General features: G+C 37.2%; 3 protein-coding genes across 6 annotated transcripts in view; all 3 read right to left on the bottom strand.

The window, feature by feature from the left end:
* LOC18787131 (TMV resistance protein N) overlaps positions 1–2,936 on the bottom strand; it is a 36,531-nt gene extending 33,595 nt beyond the window's left edge. The window contains exons 1-3 of one of the 4 annotated variants that reach the window (XM_020556798.1): positions 2,126–2,930; positions 529–1,588; positions 124–396 (exon numbers count right to left, since the gene is read on the bottom strand). In XM_020556798.1, the coding sequence (XP_020412387.1) occupies positions 124–396; positions 529–1,588; positions 2,126–2,733 (1,941 nt within the window). In that variant the 5' untranslated portion in view covers positions 2,734–2,930. Of the gene's footprint in view, positions 1–123; positions 397–528; positions 1,589–2,125 lie in introns of all 4 variants that reach the window. The other 3 variants (XM_020556796.1, XM_020556797.1, XM_020556795.1) reach the window with 3 other exon arrangements.
* Positions 9,412–12,122, bottom strand: LOC18785842 (TMV resistance protein N). The gene is made up of 4 exons (XM_020556424.1): positions 11,829–12,122; positions 11,426–11,698; positions 10,449–11,294; positions 9,412–10,369 (listed from the first exon to the last, which is right to left on the bottom strand). Exons 1-4 carry the CDS (start codon positions 12,108–12,110, stop codon positions 9,680–9,682), a joined length of 2,091 nt encoding a protein of 696 aa, XP_020412013.1. The 5' UTR covers positions 12,111–12,122; the 3' UTR covers positions 9,412–9,679.
* LOC109947053 (TMV resistance protein N-like) lies at positions 12,138–14,221 on the bottom strand. The gene is made up of 2 exons (XM_020556425.1): positions 13,644–14,221; positions 12,138–12,930 (listed from the first exon to the last, which is right to left on the bottom strand). Exons 1-2 carry the CDS (start codon positions 14,168–14,170, stop codon positions 12,138–12,140), a joined length of 1,320 nt encoding a protein of 439 aa, XP_020412014.1. The 5' UTR covers positions 14,171–14,221.

The raw sequence follows: 20,271 nt of genomic DNA, 5'->3' as shown, positions 1-20,271 counted from the left end.
AATAATTAATCACACGCTTCAAAAGACAAAAACTTAGAAAACAAATTTCGTGTTTTTCCTTTTGAAACTAACAACTCTATTTGAAATTATATATAATAGATGAAAATAATTTCAAATACATACCTTAAATCCCTCCAATTGTCTGATATGACTGCATGGCATGCTGAACACAACAAGACAATATCCTTGAAATTTGGGTGGCAAAGATTGTAACTGACAACTAGGCCAATGAATAAATCTTAACGCGTTGGGCAGATAGTTAATGTCCCCACATAGAGATGCATGATGGTTTATGAAAATTTGAAGATTCACCATATTACGGAAACACTCTGGATTCAAAGTTATCTCAGCTGGTTCTGGAAGCTTCACCATGATGCTTTTAATCTTTCTTGTTCCCTAAGATGGAAAAGCATTAATTAGGAAACGAAGTCACGAACCAAAATGCAAGCACATTTTGTTAAGAAAATTCAGGTAAGATAAGGTATTCTTTCATGTCAAATTGAATATAAAAACACATGTGATACTTACAGTACTTTCCATTAGAACTTGTATGACATCCTTGTAAAACCATAATCTACTACGCTTGCCGGGATCACTGGGGGATTCTTTGTGAACTATATCCTTGCCCAGTTTTTCTAGCAAGTCGTGCATTGTAATGGCATACCAACTAATAGTTATCAATGCCTTATCAACGAATTCTTCAATGACTTTTGGGGGTACCATTTGTAGCACATAGTCCTTAAATTCACCCTTGAAGAAACATGCAATGTCGAGAAAATATCCTTTTGCGCGATGATCCAAGGCGTCATAACTTTTTTGAAGTATTCTTTCAATATGCGTATAAGGTTCTCCTTCGTAATCATCTAATATAACTTGCCAACTTGGTATATCTCTACCACGAAGATGAGCACCGAAAATTGTTAGAGCTAGTGGAAGGCCATCAGCAATTGCTATTGCACGTTGTGCGAGTTCCAAATAATCTTCTGGAGGTTCACTTCTTCGGAATGCATGCCAACTGAAAAGCTCAAGAGCTTGGTTGTAATATTCTAACTTCTTCACCTCGTAAAACTCAATTTTACGGTTGTCTAGCAATCTCCTATTTTTTGTAGTAATGATTACTCTACTACCCTCACCAAACCAATCATCTCCAGCCAATTTTTCTAACTGCTCCAAGTGGTCCACATCGTCAAGAATTAATAGAATCTTTTTATGCCTCAGCCGTTTTTTTATAAGACCGATTCCTTCATCAACACTCTGAATTTTCCAATTTTTGCCTAGAATCTTATCAAGAAGAGTCTGCTGTAGCTGGATTAAGCTTCCTTCTCTAACATTTTCCAAGAAACATCTTCCTTCAAACTCATAGGCAATTGCATTCCATATAGCTTTTGCAATTGTTGTCTTGCCTATTCCAGATGTCCCCCATATCCCAACCATGCGACGACCATTCCCACCAACATCTAAAAGCCTTTCCACATCTTCTACACGAGATTCAATTCCAACTGGGTATGCAGCCACATTCCAGTATGTGCGGCCCAGTACTTGGCTTAAGATTCCATCAACGATGTCGTTGATAAATGTAGCTTCATACCTGCCAGTTTAACCAAATTTGACACATTTAAATATCCAACCACGCAAAAGAACACAACATACTGAAGAGATTAATAGTTGTTTAACCACAAACCTAATGTTATGTATCATTTATACTTGTATGCCTTTCGAAGAGATTAATATATATGGATTTGGAACTTTCTCCTTACAGCTATCGAAAAAACAAAAGTACCCAAGAAAATAAATCTTCTCCCTACAGTTGTATATTTTTTCAAAAGAATACTTTTCTTTAATGAGTAGCAATTAAATGTAACCAAAGTAAAAAAGAAAAAGAAATTAACTTAACTTGAAAAAGATAGATAACCCTGAAATATAGAAAAATAATGTCCTACAGCTATCGAAAATATAAAAATACACAAAAAATTAAAATAAAGATCTTCTCCCTACAATTTAATATTTTTACAAAAGGATACTTTTCTTTAATAATGAGTAACAATTAAATGTGTAACAAATAGCAATGAGAAAGAAGAGAGAAAAAAATTAAACATGAAAATGATAAAGATAAAAATATACGTACTTTCCATCCTTGAAAGTATGTCCGGACAAATTTGCTGCTTGTCTAAGAGCTTCCCTCCATATGAGCACTTTCTCCTTGTCATTCTTGAATTTCCTTTCAATAAGTTCTTCAAATGCGTCACCAAATTTACTTTCTTGGTTTCGCACATGAGATGGATCCACCTTGTAAAAAATGGGCAAGACTACTTGTTGCTTTGATTGTTTACATTGAAGGATCTTGACAAGTTCATCCAAGCACCACCTCGAAGATGCATAGTTTTCAGAGAATACAATGACAGAAATTCTTGATTCTTCAATTGCTTTGACAAGGGCTGGCGATATTTCTTCTCCTCTTACAAGCTCTCGATCAATGAAGGTGTAGATGCCCTTATCACACAACGCCTTGTACAAATGATCTGTAAAATTGGTGCGTGTATCCTCACCTCTAAAACTCAAAAACACATCATATGTCCATGATGAATCATGAGTGAAAGAAGAAGAAGAAGGAGAAGAAGAGACTGGTGGTTGAGTGGTTGTAGGGGGCAGATCTGAAGGAAGTTGAGGTTCCACCCCAAAATTAATTGGCAATGGGGAACTCCCCATAAACCTGAATAAGAATTTGAAGAACATTGAAGAATTGAAGAAGACGCAGAGAGAATCTTATCTGATTTTGTATTGATTTTCTTTCTTAATTAATAAAACGATACAGTAAGAACTAAGCTTATATACATGACAAATAGCTTAAGGCTTAAGAACTATGGCTTGACGAAGCAGTTTCCTACCATCTTCCATGCGGACATGATTAAGTTAAAGGTGTGAGGAACTTTCGTTTCAACTTCCTTTACCTTTTCTTTGCTGAATAAATTGCTTTAAGATAGTGCACATCACATGGCCAGTATTGCTATATAGCAGAAATGGGCCTACATTGACAGCTACAAAAATGGTCAAACGATGGTATTTCTTTTTCTTATTAAAGCTGGTTTGTATCTCTTTTTCTTTCAGTACATGGTTCCTTCAATGGAAAATGTATTCTCTCGCAAATGGGAATGTCCGAGACTATATTTGAGGCACTAAATTTTTTATGTTGTAATTTAGTTTACGTGTTAATGTTCTTTTTCATTATTTTATTCAGTTATTTACATTAACACCCATTGAGTTTTTTGGTTTTTTCACAAAATTCTCTGAAATTCAAAAATTACACAAACAACCCTCAAGATTTTAAATTGTTTTCACAAAACTCATTTTTATTAATTTTTCGGTTAATTTCAATTTAGTACCCTGAAATCTCACCCTTAAAGCATGTTTGTCCTTACACTCTCAATTTTAACAATTATGTACCCTAATCTTTTTAATTTTTTGCAGTCTGGTTTCGATCGTCAAAATTTCCCTTAATTGTCTAATCGGCACGCATGGGTCCTACCTTTTCGCTGCTTTCAATGTCAATTGAAGGATATTTTCGATCAATTGGTGTCTTCCGCAAGTACTTTTGTTAAAAAAAACTATGACACATTTTTTTTTTTGCAAGTTTGAGCGGGAAGGCACCAATTATCCAAAATACCCTTCAATTGTCCACTTTTTGCAAATTTGAGTGGGAAGGCACCAATTCCACAAGTGTCAAAATTAACCCTTAATCTGCATTACTAAAATTGAGCCATTGTGGTTTTGTAAGTGGCACAAAAATTCAAAGAAGACCCAGAGGCAGACAAGTCTCTTCCAAGTGCATGCCCTAAGGTGGGCTTCCGCAAGTACTTTTGTTAAAAAAAACTATGACATATTTTTTTTTTGCAGGTTTGAGCGGGAAGGCACCAATTATCCAAAATACCCTTCAATTGTTCACTTTTTGCAAATTTGAGTGGGAAGGCACCAATTCCACAAGTGCTTTTGTCAAAATTAACCCTTAATCTGTATTACTAAAATTGAGCCATTGTGGTTTTGTAAGTGGCACAAAAATTCAAAGAAGACCCAGAGGCAGACAAGTCTCTTCCAAGTGCATGTCCTAAGGTGGATTGTGTGGGTTTGGTATGTTTCAAAATTTTGTTTTTTCCATTTTTAGTCCCACATTTTACTATTATTTGCAATTGATATAAATTGCTATATAAAAAATAATAATTACAGAGTTGCTTTCATGTCATGTGGGTTCTGACCCATGAGAGGGTGCATGTGCTTCATTTGGACCTTCATATGTGTTTTCTTAGTTGTTTATCTCAGCAAAAGAAGGAACCATATTATCTCAGCAACATTAACACGATATTTTTCATCTTCGTTTTCAAACCCCAAGTGGGAACTCATTTTTCCTAGCTCGCTTCCACCTTCAAGGGTATGAACCTTCAAGGTAACTTCTTATCTTTAACGGTGACGTGCTTTCTTTTACTACATGATAAATAGGTATTTTTGTTCAAGATTTTGAATCTCTACATAATAATCATGCATTTACTTGTATTTTGTTACATTTAAATCGTTCTAACAATATAAAGACCTATAATATGACACGTCAAACTTCAAATAAATATTATTCTCTCTTAACATTGTTAAGTCCAAATAATATTTTAAAAATAACAACGCTTGCCATGAATTTTAACCCTTGCCTTGACCTCTGCTTTCCTGATGAAGATAAGAACCCAAAAGTGTCAGATTTCGTGGAAACTTGAGCAAATGAATATTTATATTGTCATAGACTAGTTGGAACTCCTCCTTTTGTTTACCAGCCCTCACCATATATATTAATATTATCAAGATTTCTGAGGTTAAAATTTTCTGTATAGATATTGTAATCTCAATGGGGTCTTCTATGTCTCCCTATCCCTTTTTCCCATTGACTTGAATGGTAATTTTTTATACGTCAACGCGGTTTCTGTCTTATGAAACGTTGAAGTAAATGATAAGGAACCTTCAAAGAAACTTCTTCACTCGGACAGTTGGTGTCAATTGCCCCCCATTGACCCTCTTCTTTTACCTACAAAACTCGTGGCCAAAGACAAACTAGACTGTACCTTTGCTGCACCATGTTTGTTTAAAGCTGCTTCACATTATGAAATGTTAAAATAAATCTGATCAGAGCTAGGAGTATTTTCATACAATCAAAACCAAAAGGGCCATAAGTACCAATACCATACCAAATCAAGTAGAAATTTTAGTGCCTTTGCTACAATATATGCTAGACTAACAAGAAACACATTCAAAGCAAAGGCATATCAATGTCTTGAAGCAGTGGCTAATTACTGTGTAACATGATTTAACATGTTAGAAATTGAACAGCCACAAAAATAAAAAGAAGAGGCACTCTCCTAGTCTCGTGATGAAAGTCTTCGAAGTGCATGTGAGAGCCATTTGGACCTTTGCGTTTCTGTTTTTATTGAAATCATTTTGTGAGCTTTTCAATATGTGTGTGTTTCTTTTGGGATTCTTTCAATTGTCTGTTTCTTTTGGTATCCATTGCATACTGATTCTGAAACCCATTCTCATTTTTATGTTCTTTGTCTGCATCTTTGATTTGTTCCCTGTTAACCATTTTCAAACAATACTCATGGTGAAGTCATAAAGAATTACTTTTCTTCATTAATTGATGTACCTGACCCTGAAATTTCTAAATGCATATTTGAGGCTTTTAGAAACAGATGAGACGAGATGAGAATATGGGAGCAGCTACCAGCTAGCTAGCGCAGGGATTGGAGGAGGAGAAGTAGATTGAAGAGCCCAAGCGAAGACATGTGTCTAGCCGTTGGAAACCTGCAGGGATGACGTCAGCGCACGCGAATTCAAATTTTTTTTACTGGATCCCACATCCAGTCCGGCCAAAAGTAGCCCGCTGGAACAGGATTTTTCACTTGGCCTCCCCCCAGCCTCGGGCTTGGACTCCTTGGCGGAGTTGCTCTAATGGTCCTCCCCTTCCCACTTGTACAGTTCATCTGGTTGAGCTAATAGTAGAGGGAACATGTAATGATTCTTTTGGGTATTAAAGTCTTTTTTTTATTTTTCTGACCAAAAAAAATTAAACTCTCTTTTGTAGGAAAAGAAAAGAAAAGAGATAAGTAATCTAAGTCTGCCAGTATATTATTTGAACTGCAGTTTTACTTACAATGGTACAGTTCAATAGCTTCAGTTTATTGGCATGTGGGTCTCATAGTTAGTCTATTGCAATCAATAGAGGATTAATCACATTATAGCACCTCTATTGCAATTGCATCTATTGCAATAAACTAAATCACACAATTGCAAATGACACTTTACTATTTTTGTTCAATTTCATATGATAAAATTGCATTGATCTTAACCATTGCAGATGGTCTTATGAACCCAATTATCTGAAGTTAGTGAAAAACACTTGAGTACACTGGCGGACTTTGTTTATGGCTAGTAGGGGTCCCCATTTCGTATGCTATATAATCATGACTTCTTTATTTAAAGAAAATATATTAGCCCCGATAAAGAGAAAAGTTCACAACAAAACATATTTCATGTTTTGGTATACATAATATTTGTATCTTTGTAATACTTATATCCTTCCCCTATGGTTTTTAATATTATATATTTGTATGGGTTAAATAGAATTTTGTTCATTCATAAAAATAAAATAAAATATTTGTTTATATCCGTTATTGTCATGTAAGTTTGGCCTTGGATCCATTATTGGTTGATACAATTAACATATATTTATTTTGAGATACTTGTAAAAAAAAATAAAAAAATAAAAGAATATATAAGAAAACAGAGAAATTTGACTAGATTAACAAAAAAAATACGGCAACAAGAAAGTTGCTTGTCCGTGTGAGGAGGGAACCTAATTCTTTTTGTGGAGTGCTGCATCCGATATGTTAGATTCTTTATATGCATGTTCTAGATCTTACACACAACCTGTAATACATATAAAGATATGAAGACATACCTGTAGCCATCTTCCTTGAATACACAGCTTCTGAATTCATCCTATCCTTAGCAGCAGCAATCCCAACAAGAACAGGAACGGATCAAGACTTCTCCTCTCTCTTAGAATCTGTTTGAGCTCTCTCTTTATGATGAGAATAGGTTTAGAGAACGTATCTGATGAGACCAGGGCCTTTAGCTTATATAGGGTCAGGTCAAGTCGTCTCTACTCATCACCGAGGGCTGACTTGACTTATCTTCCATGCCCACTTAATCGGTTCACGCAAAAAGGAAACAAAATATTAGTCCTTAATTAGGCTCTAAAACCCATCCTTATTTCACAAGTTTTTTGTTTCTTCTGAATGCTTGGTCTGTCTAAGCCCCTTTTTTTCGTCTTGAGGCCTCCTATTTATAGGTCCCTGCAGGATGCTTGACCTAAATAGCTTTCCTTCTTTAGGAACCTGCTTTGTGGGATTTTGATTTGATTTAAAATCAATTCTGATAATTTGGCAATTTAACCAAATTATCTTCGATTGATTGACTTGATTAATATTTGATTTAAATCAAAGTTAATCACATTAGATTCTTTCCTTTAATTTTGTTTTCACTTTGAACTATTTGATGCACTCCGTCGAATGTCAACACGTGTCACTTTTGACAACTAATCCGAATTTGATGAATTGTATGCCACATGAGCGAATTATGGCCCCCACAATTTAATCAACCAAACTCTAATTATTTTTTTACTTAGTGGAATTTAATTCACCAAAATTTCCATGTCTACAGAATACTGTTGGTGTCACGCCCCAAAAATTGAGCACGTAATAGCGCCACGCCCTATCGACAACGTAGTGCTGCAATTTTAAGAACCGAACATCATAACATTACGTTCTCAATAAAACGTAAGGATTTTGAGTTAGGAATAAGACTTTCAAAACGGTGCGGATACGTAAATAAACTCGTTATATTCACAAGCAACCTTTTATTTACAAAACCCACTAGAGTACAAAATTTACAGTAGATTCCAACAAGAAAATAGATTCTTTTGGGAACACAGTTCAAAACATCCAAAACAACAACTCAAAATAAGACTGAAAAGAACCTAAACCTCAGTTGTCAAAATACAAGTAAGGTAGTTGACAAGATCACAAACACGCCATCGATCAACTCAGTTCAATAATACTGCCTATCCACCTCTTAACATCAAAAGAAAAAGGGCAACTGTTTATTCTTTCACGGCCTTTTTTTTTTTTTTTTTTATTTAAAATCAACCTGTATTTTACAGGAGAAAAGAATAGAAAATACATAACTCGGCTTCCAAGTAATTTATTATGTGAAATTGATATGACCATAATAATTCAGTAAATGTTAGAAAGTTTCTCTGTAAAGGCACTGCTTAATAAATTGCTTTAAGATAGTGCACATTGGCAGCTACAAAAGTGGTCAGTTGAAACAGTTTCTCTGTAATGCGAAGGTACAAATTGTTGAAGTAAAGGGTAACTTTCAAGGCAACTTCTCGTTCTTTTAATACTTGACGGAACTTCTACTTTTTGATTAAGACCTCTTCATTATTATTAAGGCTGATTTGTATCTCTTTTTCTTCCAGTACATGGTACCTTCAATGGAAAATGTATTCTCTCTCACAATGGGGCTCTATGTCCGGGACTTTATATTTGAGGCTCTAAATTTTTTATATTGTAATTTAGTTTATGTGATAATATTCTTTTTCATTCTTTTATTGAGTTATTTACACTAACAGCCCTAGAGCTTTTTGGTCTTTTCACAAAATTCTCTGGAGTTTTAGAAATTACACAAACACCCCTCAAGATTTTAAATTGTTTTCACAAAACTCATTTTTATTAATTTTTAGGTTAATTTCAATTTAGTACCCTAAACTCTCACCCTTAAAGCATGTTTGTCCATACACTCTCAATTTTAACAATTATGTACCGTAATCTTTTTAATTTTTTGCCATCAAGTTTCGACTATCAAAATTTCCCTTAATTGTCTACGGGGCAGGCATGGGTCCCACCTTTTTGCTGCTTTCGATGTCAGTTGAAAGTATTTTCGATCAATTAGTGTCTTCCACAAGTACTTTTGTTAAAAAAATTAGGATTAATTACAATTTAGTACCCTATGATTACACTCTTTAAACATGAAAAAACCACCTTACCAAGAAATGATGTGAAAATTCACATGACCATATACACACACCGAATCCACATTGTGGAAAAATGTTGAAAAGATTCTTTGCAAAGGCCCTTGTGATAAAAATAAAATAAAATAGATGGAAAATATTTAGCTTTGGGTTTACATAGTCAACACGAGTTTTGGGCCTACATTGGCAGCTACCTAATGTACAAACTTTTGCCCAATCATCTTTTCAAGATGCCTTACTTGTTCTTGCTTTTCAATTCTCATTTTTGCTCATGTGAATGTGAACCGTGATTAAGTAAAAGATGAAGAAATTTCATTGCAACTGTAAGTGATCAAACGGTGATATTTCCTTTAATTTTCAAGATGCCTTTTTCTTTTGACAAGCATTATCTTTACTTTTTCTTTTGACAACTCGTAGTGAAAAGAAAAGAGACCACCGTGCCAAAATAATGTGAAAGGACAGAGGAAATTTCTAATGGAGACTGGATTGCTGGGTTTGCCGTAAACTTGGGGAAAGGACAGGTGCTTGAGGCTGAATTGTGGGGTTTATTCTTTGGCATTAAATTCGCTGCTCAGAAGAAAGGACTTTCTCATCTTCAATATCAATATGCCTCCGCTTTGGGTGATCCGTTGGTTCTGAAGACGAGCAAAGCGATTGCTCTTGATGATCATGATCATCAACTGCGGTGATATCTGATCCACGAGGCCTCTTTCCGACACAACTCGTTGATTCATTCATCGTTATATCGTCGTCACCAGCCATGGCACTCCAACTAACATCAGCAACCTGGTGGCCTAATAGGTGTACCCCACAGCTTATAACGGGTATCGGTCCTGCGCCTTGCAAGTGAAATATAACTTGACACATATTACCCTGCTGCAAATGCGTCGGTTCTTCTCCCACACGTAACTTCTGCGGATCCAATAATGGAACACACTTGAGCCACACATGAGTATCCTCTGTCTCCGTTGCAGACGTATCCCCAATCCATATCTCATTGACGAGTTTTCCATTGATAAGAATCTTGGCATCGTCAAAGTAAGGGTAATGATAACTAACACATAGAACCAATCTTGACGTCTCCCGTTCTAAATTTGGAGGAATTTCAAAAGAAAATTCACATCCACCAATGTATTCCTCTTTATCCTCGACATCAGGATATCTACATACTGTTGCATTTTTACAACAGCTGACCCACTTTGGAAATGCATTGCCTCGAAGTATAATTTCGAATACAGAATGTGGTACCTACAATAGAATAGAGTTACAACAATCATCATCTAAACGATATAATATAGAGGAAGAGAGAAAGAGAAGAGACAGAAACCTCATTCAGAAGAATATTTTCAGTGATCTCATAGCCACCTAGTCTATGACAATTGACCAAATCCAGCCACCGAACCCCCTGGGGAAGTTTTGAAATTTTTTCCAATGATGTGCAATTAGGCAGGAGTACCCGATCTACACTTGGTCGAAGCAATTCTGGAATTTCCTGAAGCCCCTTGCAACCATTTAATCTAAGAAACCATAAGTTGACAAATTTACTAATGCATCCCGGATGTCTGACAAAATTGTTTCCCGATAGATCAAGAAATGTAAACGTGAACAAGCAGTCGAGAGGCAGGACGAAGTTACTTTCTGATAAATTGCATCCTTGGAGATTAAAGAAAACTAGCTTGGGAAGAGCTAATGAGATGTTTGAGTCAGAGTTCACCTTATCGCCAAATGTAGTGAGACGTTGCAATCCATATATACTACGCAATGACGTAAATGTAAGGTTGTCACAATAACCAGCACTCATAAATGTAATCCCAGTAAGATATGCAACTGATGATGGCAATCCTCTTATGCCACTTCCTCCGATATTCAAAATCACCAGGGATTCCAACTTGTCCTCTATTTCTGGGAAGCTCTCAAGCCTTCCACAATTACGTAGACAAAGCCTTTCCAGGGATTTCAATCTAAGTGTTGTTGCAAACCTTGTAAGCTTAACGCATCCATCAAGATTCAATTCAACAAGTTTATCAAGGAGTCCAACAGAATCATCAACCTCAACCAAACTTGTACAATTACTTAGATTCAGCCACTTTATATTTGGGATTCCGGATAAGTCAGGGATTTTTTTTAAGAATTGACAGCCACTCAAATTCAAAGATTTCAGCTTTGGCATATACTGTGAGACAAAAACATAAATTGGTAAATTATCAAATCCCTTAAAAAAAAAAACTTCAAATATATTTTTTTGTTCCAAAAACAAGAACTCTATTTGAAATAGTAATAAATAAGAATAATTTCAATTGTTACCTTAAATTTTTGCAACTTTCTCATACTACCGCAAGGCATATTGAACACAGCAAGATGCATTGCATAAAACTTGGATGGCAAAGAACGTAATTGGCATTGACCCCAATCAAGGAACCTCAAGTCGTTGGGTAGATATTTAATGTGTCCAGATAGAATTGCATTGCGATTTATGAAAATTTCAAGATTGTCCATCCCAGAGAAGCTTGTTGCCTTCAATGTTATCGCATTTGGCTTGGGAAACTCCATCATGATGCCTTTAATTTTTCCTGTGCCCTAAAATGGAAAATAATTAGTGTTAAGACTTTTCAAACTAAAATACAAGTACATTTTGTAAAGAAATTTCTAGGTTACATAAGGTACTGGTTCTTTTCAAATGGAATATAAGAACGTATATTATACTTACTGTATTTCCCGTTAGAACATGGTAGACATCCTCATGAAACCATAATCTACTACGCTTGCCAGGCTCAATGGGGCACTCTTCGTGAACTATATCCTTTCCCATTTTTTCTAGCAAGTCATGCATCCAAATCCTATTACATTCAATAGTTATGATAGCCTTCTCAACGAGTACTTCTATACAATCTTGGGAGACCTTCTGCTTACAACTTCTTAGTACATGTATCACATAGTCCTTATCTTCACCTTTGAAGAAGCATGCAATGTCAAGAAAAACTTGTTGCATTGAATTTTCCAATGCATCATAACTTTTTCAAAGTATTTTCTGAATACCTAAATAAGGTTCTCCTTCGTAACCATCTAATATAGTTTGCCAACGATGTATACCTTTATTACGAAGATGGGAACCTAAAAGTGTTATAGCTAGTGGAAGGCCTTGAGCATAGGCTATTGCTCGTTGTGCGAGTTCCAAATAATCATTTGGCGGTTCTTTTATTCCGAAGGCATTCAAACTGAAAAGTTCAAGAGCTTGGTAGTCAAATAACTTTTGGACCTCGTATATCAACTCAATTCCATGACATTTTAGCAATCCGCTATCTTGTGTAGTTATGATGACTCTACTACCCTCACCAAACCAACCAACTCCAGCCAAGTTGTCTAATTGCTCCAACTGATTCACATCATCAAGAATTAAGAGAATCTTTTTAGGCCTCAATAGTTTATGTATAATAGAGATACCTTTATCAGTACTGGCAATTTTCAACTTTTTACCACCAAGAATCTCTTGAAGGAGAGTCTCCTGTAGTTGGATTAAGCCTCCATATTGTGGCATTGAATTTTCTCTAACATTTGGCAAGAAACAACTTCCTTCAAACTTATGGGCAATTTCATTCCATATAGCTTTTGCAATTGTTGTCTTGCCTATTCCAGATGCCCCCCATATCCCAACCATGAAACGATCATTCCCACCAACATCCAAAAGCATTTCCACATCTTGTACATGAGACTGAATTCCAACTGGGTACTTGGCCACATTCCAAAATGTGCGGTTCAATACTACGATTAAGATCTCTTCAACGATGTGGTTGATAAATGTAGCTTCAGACCTACCATTTAAAAAAATTGGACACATTTAAGGAATAAAATTTAAACATGCAAGCACATAAAGAACACCATATTTAGGTACATAGTCTATTCAACCGACTGTCATACTCCCCCGAGTTTGATTGTATAGCTCGCTAAAGTAAGTTTCCGTTTGGATGGATCATGGAGGGATGTGGATTTAAGAATAACTAGATGTAGTGCATTTAATATAGATACTGAATATATTGGAGCAACTAGATGTAGTGCGTTTGAAATAGATTTGAAGTGACTACATGTAAGGAATCATTTGAAATTCATTTTTCTTCATCTCTCTCTTGTCCAAATCTTGACATACATGAATTTCACTAGTCTAAACAAACAAGATTACCTTATTATGTAATCTAAATCCATGAATTTGGAATCCTTCCATCCAAATGGAGCCTTAAGTTCTTAACCACAAACAATATTGACTCGTTTTACTAAGTATACAATGATATGTAAGTATACAATGATATGTATTATTTATATTAGTCTGGCTAATATATGGGTTTTGAATCTTCTCCCTACACTTTCCAATTTTTCTCAAAACAATACCTTTTTTAATGAGTAACAATTAATATAACCAAAGGAAAAAGGAGAGAAACCTTTAAACTTGAACAAGATAGAGGACCCTGAAAATAGAATCAAGTCACTAAATTAACCATATATATGTGCACAATAGAGGGTAGAAATATACTCTCCCGCCTTGCAAGTATATCCTTTCAAACTTGCTGCTTGTCTAAGAGCGCTTCTCCATCTTTGCACCTTCTCCGTACTATCCTTAAATCTGCAGTTAATGTCAGCAAATGCATCACCAAAACTATTTGTTTGGTTTCGTACATGCGACGGATCCACTTTGTAAAAAATGGGCCAAACTATTTGTTTCGTTGATGTTTTGCATCGAAGGATCTCAACGAGTTCATCCAAGCACCAGCGTGAGGATGCATAGTTTTCAGAGAAGACAATGAGAGAAATCTGTGACTCTTCAATTGCTTTGAGAAGTGATGGTGAGATTTTTTCTCCTCCAATAAGCTCACGATCAATGAAGGTGTAGATCCCCTTATCGGACAAGGCCTTGTACAAATGATCTGTGAAATTGGTGCGTGTGTCCTTACCTCTAAAACTCAAAAACACATCATATGTCCATGGATCACGAGTGAAAAAATTAGTAGTAGTAGAAGAAGAAAAAGAAGGATGTCCTTGTTGGTTGGCCAGATGAGCCATACTCTGATCAAAGAATAAGTTGTTATAAGAAGGTACCTATTTTCTAATTTGCTGTTGTGAATGTGATGAAGGTACCTATCTTCATCTTCCTTTGGTTTCTGACGCGCATACTTCGGACTTTTGCTCACCAGCTCAATAATATTGACCGGTGGTCTGTCTTTTTCAGTGTGTGTAAACTTAATGGGCCTCACCTTTCTTCTACCTGTGCAAGGATGTGGTTCATATTTTTTGGGAAAAAAAAGAAGCGGAAATTTGCGCAAATACTATCCAGACAATGGAGTTATGTGCAATTATCACCCAAAGAAAATATATAATGTTGATATTTCCACATCTTGTCCTATTTTCCCACTAACTTTATTTTCCCACCCACCATGTAAATTTGGAAAAATACAATTCCATCTTTATACTCACCATTATTCCTAAAAAGCTTATTTACACTAATGCCCCCTGAAACTACAATCAAATCTCACTTTGCCCCCCAAATTAAAAGTGGCCTACTTACTCCGCTTGATCATGGTTTGATGACCCCCTTTGCCCCCTTCCGTCAACTCCATTCAAATCTCCAGCATTGTCGATCCCAAATTCCTTTAGTTCTAGTTCCCAGAAATCAGCGAAAGGGGTCACCCAAGTAGATAGCGTGAGCATGTCAAATTCAAAAGCACATGATACTTATGAGTCGAGCAGGCCCCAGGTTGAAATTTCTCCAGAAAAGCAGAAGCTTGCCATTTCACTATTTGGGGATTCATCAAAAACCGAGAGAGGCCATCTTCTGCCAACCATAAGGTGTCTAAGGCTAATAGCCATGCTTCAGAGAAGCCCCGAGTACCAAAGCCAACAGCTGTACACATTGATGTTAATCATGAACCTGCTCCAGACTTCCTTGATTTGGGTGACTCAACTAGTAGTACTGCTCCTACTGTAGATCCTTTCAAGCAGTTAGAAGGGCTTCTTGATCAAACTGAAGTTGCATTAACTGCAAATCATGGTGCAGCTGGCGCTGCTAAGACACCTGATGTTAGGGGATTATATGCAGATACATCTCTCAGTGGGCTCACTAGCAGTGTTGGCGACCCTTTGCTGACCAATAGGGATGAGTTTAATCTTGCATCTGAGTTATCAAATGCTACAAGAACTGCTCAAAGTGTAACATCCCACAACGACCAATGGAGAGAGGGTGATGTGCGTTATATGTGCATGCCCTCCTCCATCTAGAACGAGGCCTTTTGAGAGCTCACTGGTTTCGAATTCATGGGAACTCCGAAGTTAAGCGAGTTTGGGCTAGAGCAATCCTAGGATGGGTGACCCAATGGAAAGTTGCTCGTGAGTTCGCAGAAACAAAAGCCTGAGGGCTGAGGGCCCAAAACGGACAATATCGTACTACGACGGAGCCGATTCGGGATGTGACATAAAGTGGGGTAACACAATTGGGTTTAGGCACTCCCAACATGTTTAAAGATTTGCTTGGCTAAAACTATTCAGAATGGCAAACTTTCGATGATTGTTCGAGATTATTTGCTTTGTGGTATTTGCATGGTCATTCGGTTGGCTATATGATAGGAAATACAACTCAATTCAAACATGTGTTTTGGCAACCATGCAGAGCTGTAAAGGCACCATACACCAAGAATGGTGGCAAAAATGAGGTATAGGCTTTTGTAGTTGTTGGACAGTGGCTTATGTCAGAATATAACCAAGTTGGTGATGCTTGAATACTTGGTTTGAGCCAATTCAATGTGGAGCTTTTTCTTTGCGGTAATGTGGGCGGTTTTGTAGCGTTCCATGGACACATGGTTTTGCCGTGCATATTTGTCTAAATTTACACTGCTGTCTGCCGCTCTCTTCCTGTTTCTCATAAGTTTTACTTAGAGCCAGTTCACATTGTAAGTTGTAGTTATCTTTTTTACTATGAGATGCCCTTTCTAATTTTCGGTGGATAAAAACATTCTACATCTACAGTAGCAATCTGGTCATGCAATGACAATAATAATGCGCGCTTTCGTGAACAAAGAAAGAAGTTGTAATTCATGGTGTCCTTTTCCTAGTTTCTAAGGCCAAATTCTTTTTGGGTAATTGGAGCCATTGGAGATGTTAGCTCTACCAGGGCTGTTCAAACATCAATTGGTATTCAAAGAAACAAAATCTATTCGCAAACTAGATAGGAGTTCGAAAACAACATAATATGCATGATACTATTGCCTGCTCATCAAGCTTTTCATTTCATGTCTTTCCAGGATTATCAAAAAGATCTTGAACAACTATACCAGCAACATGAGTTGCAGCAACTTGACATGATTTAGACATGCATGCTAGTATTCTTGTACCTTGCCAATACCAAATACCAGCAACATCACTAGTATAATGAGACACAATCTTTCATAAATATTTGGATGCTTGTTTACAATTAATGTCTGATTTTCAACAAACCTTGATTGGAAGTTATGAAATAGATAAATCTGTTACACATTTCATCCCCAACATACATCAATTCCAATGAATGAGATAGAAGAATCATAGACAAAGTATATGTGTCGAATGAAAGCATTAGATAAATCTGGCTTGCAACAAATTTTGTTCATCCGCGGATAAATTTTGGATGCATCAATTGAGAAGAAAAGGTATTGCGGATGCAACTTAAAATGGAATCTTAGAAACTACTGGCGTCTTAACACACCTCTTGATTACCAGACCATTGCCCGGAAATTTGGTTTGTTTCAATAGCTTAACCGGGGCTCACATTTCGTCCGCCAACTAAAAAAAAAAAAAAAAAAAAAAAAAAAAACTGGGGCTCACATAAACCACTTTGGAACTTCATTGCTTGAACATTTAATATCGAATGTAGAGTGCTAAGAAAAAGAATTTAATCCAAAACGCTGAAAACTACAACATATATCCCAGAGATGTGCATCAAAATATTGCTAAATCTGAACTGAACACAAAACACAAATATATGACCAGAAAATGCAAAGATATCATTCAACATTTAATGGATTTACATACTTTGGCTCCTCATTAAGATCAGTGTTCCTCCTCTTTGGGTGATCCGCCTCCCCTCTTTGAGCTTCATGATCACAACGTCAACGACGTTAGCACAATGATCATCATCAAATGCCATGAAATCTGATAACCGAGGCCTCTTGCCAAGACTAGTCTCTGATGCTGAAGGCAAGGAAAGCAATTCGTTGTCTTGGTGTTGATCATCATGAATATCATCGTCCACTGCCATCGCATCAGGCAACAATCTCTGCCTTTGCCCACGATCAACTGTGACATCAGCAACCTGGTGGCCTAATAGGTGGAACCCACAGAGAATTTTAACGGGTGTGGGCATGTCATAGAACTCAAATATAATTTGACACATATTACCTTGCTGCAATCGCATCAGTTCTTCCCCCAAATGTAACTTGCTCAGATTCAATAACGGAATACAGTTAAGAGCCACATGAGTTTTCTTGGCCTCCATAAATGTCAATTGGACCATTTTTCTATTGATATGAACACGCCAACCAATCTTATTAAAATATGAGTTTCCTTTATTAACAACACATAGAACCAATCTTAACGTCTCCCAATCTAAATTTGGAGGAATTTCAAAACAAACTTCACATCGAGCAACCCTAGAAGAGTATTCCTCTCTAATAAAATTGGAGAATGAATTGATAATGTTTATTCAACGTACAGTTACATATGTATATATGGTTACAGCAAAGTGCTATTCTAGGAAATAAGTTACTGCTATGCTAGAATCAAGGTTGACCCATATATGATGGGATTACAACAATTATGCTATATACAATCTCCTAAATTATGGGGATTTTATTCTCAACACTCCCCCTCAAGTTGGAGAGTGAATATTTTGAAGTCCCAACTTGCCACTTAAGAATTTTAGCTGATCTCGTCCCAATGCCTTTGTGAACATGTTGGCAAGCTGTACATGTGAGCGAACATGAGAAGTAGAGATGATTCCTGCTTGTAGCTTCTCCCTTACTATGTGGCAGTCTATCTCTATATGTTTAGTGCGCTCATGGAACACAGGATTGGCTGCAATGTGCAAAGCAGCTTCATTGTCACAATGTAACATAGTGGGCTTATCCTGAATGACTTTTAAATCATCCAAAATGTAGCGTAGCCATATTATCTCTAGGCACGTGGTTGCCATGGCGCGATATTCTGCTTCTGCTGTTGATTTTGCAACGTTTGATTGTTTCTTGGATTTCCAAGAAACAAGAGAACCCCCAAGAAATATACAATAGCCTGTGGTTGACCTTCTCGTTATAGGGCATCCTGCGTGGTCAGAATCACAGTAAGCTGTTAAGGCAAGGTTGTTAGCTGCTGGAAAGAACAAACCTTGACCAGGTGTGCCTTTGATAAACCTCAAGACCCGAAGTGCCGCATCTAAGTGTGGTTTATTGTAAAGTAGTTCAAAAGGGGATTTTTGGTTGAGTAATGGGGTAGGTAACCTGTTAATAAGGTAGACTGCGGTCAAAACACACTCCCCCCAAAAAGATAAGGGTAAATTGGATTGGAAGCTCAAAGCACGTGCGACAAAAAGAAAGAAAGATTTGAGCAGAGATTGGGTGTCAGATTTGCGACTCATGAGAAAAACCCAAGTGCACCTAGTAAAATCGTCTACAATAGTGAGAAAATAACGCGCACCGGAATGTGACGAAATCCGGTGGGGTCCCCAAATATCACAATGAAGTAAAGAAAAAGGTGCATTAGTAGAAATATTACTTAAGGGAAAAGAACTTCGAGTTTGTTTGGCCATTGGACAAACATGACAATTATTATCAAAAGAAACAGACATGGAAGGGATAAAGGAAGAAAGTAATTTGAGACGAGCCAGTGAAGGATGCCCAAGTCATTGATGCCAAAGGGTGGACGAAGAGGAGACATGGCAGGAAGGTGGTGCTTGAGAAGCAGATGACATGTAGTAGAGTCCTCCATCTTGTTTACCCCACCCAATCATCTTCCCCGTAGCCAAGTCCTGTATGACACAAAAATCAGGAAACAGAATTATACAACAACGTAAAGATTTTGTGAGTTCACTAGCAGACATTAGATTGAGACGAAATGAAGGCACGTGAAGAACATTGTCAAGGGTAATGTTTTTATTAAAGAGAATAGTGCCGGTGGAATCAATGGGCATTGATGAACCTGTAGGCAAATTAACACATGGCATACGAGAGGGATTAGAGTGAACAAAAAGGGAGGAATCAGATGAAATATGGTCTGTGGCACCACTATCAAGTATCCAAGAGTGAGACAAAATCGAATTAACAGATGGGGAATTGGGCAGACCTGCAGCATTGGCAAAAGCATCAGTATTTTCGGATGTGGGTTTAGATAAGTGTACCATTGTTGCTGCCAATTGTTTGCATTGATCTACAGAATGTCCACCCAAAATGTTTTTCAGATTTTGAGTGGATTGATCCACATGAGAACTGGTTGTGCTGGTCTGTTCAGTTTGGGTAGCAGCTGCTGGTGAGCTCACTTGAACCTGATGGGCATATGAAGATGAAGCGTGCCACTTGCTGCGGCCTCCATTGCGCGATGCACTCCCCGTGTTAGTATGTCCAGGCGGGTTGGAACCACCACGATAAAGTTTATGTCCAGGAGGATAGCCATGAAGCTTGTAACAACGATCGACTGTGTGATGATCTTGATTGCAATAGGTACAGTGCAGTGGGGATTCACTGGAGGTCGGTGTGCCCATGAAACTGGTCTGATTTCCAGAACGATGGTGTGAAGATCCGGCTCCTTTTTGGGTTTTCACAGCAGCGGCAATGGAGACTCCTTCGGTGACAGGTGATCCAATTTCCCGCTGTTTCTCCTCCTGAATGATTAGTGAATATGCCTCTCAAACACTCGGGAGTTCCTTCATGAGTAGAATTTGGCCGCGTACGGCATTGTACGAATCATTTAACCCCATCAAAAATTGCATAATTTGGTCCTGTTCTTTAAACTTGTTGTAGCTTTTCATTCCATCACAAGAGCAAGATGGTGTTCCCCTATAAGAGGTTAGTTCATCCTAATAGCCTTTAAGTTTTGTATAATAATTGGATACAGGCATCGAACCTTGGGTGTGGAAGGCAATTGCCTTT

Source organism: Prunus persica, chromosome G2 (assembly GCF_000346465.2).
Source record: "Prunus persica cultivar Lovell chromosome G2, Prunus_persica_NCBIv2, whole genome shotgun sequence".
In the NCBI taxonomy this organism is placed as follows: domain Eukaryota; kingdom Viridiplantae; phylum Streptophyta; class Magnoliopsida; order Rosales; family Rosaceae; genus Prunus; species Prunus persica.
The sequence above is the reverse complement of the archived record's forward strand: the minus strand, read 5'-3'. Positions and strand labels throughout refer to the sequence as shown.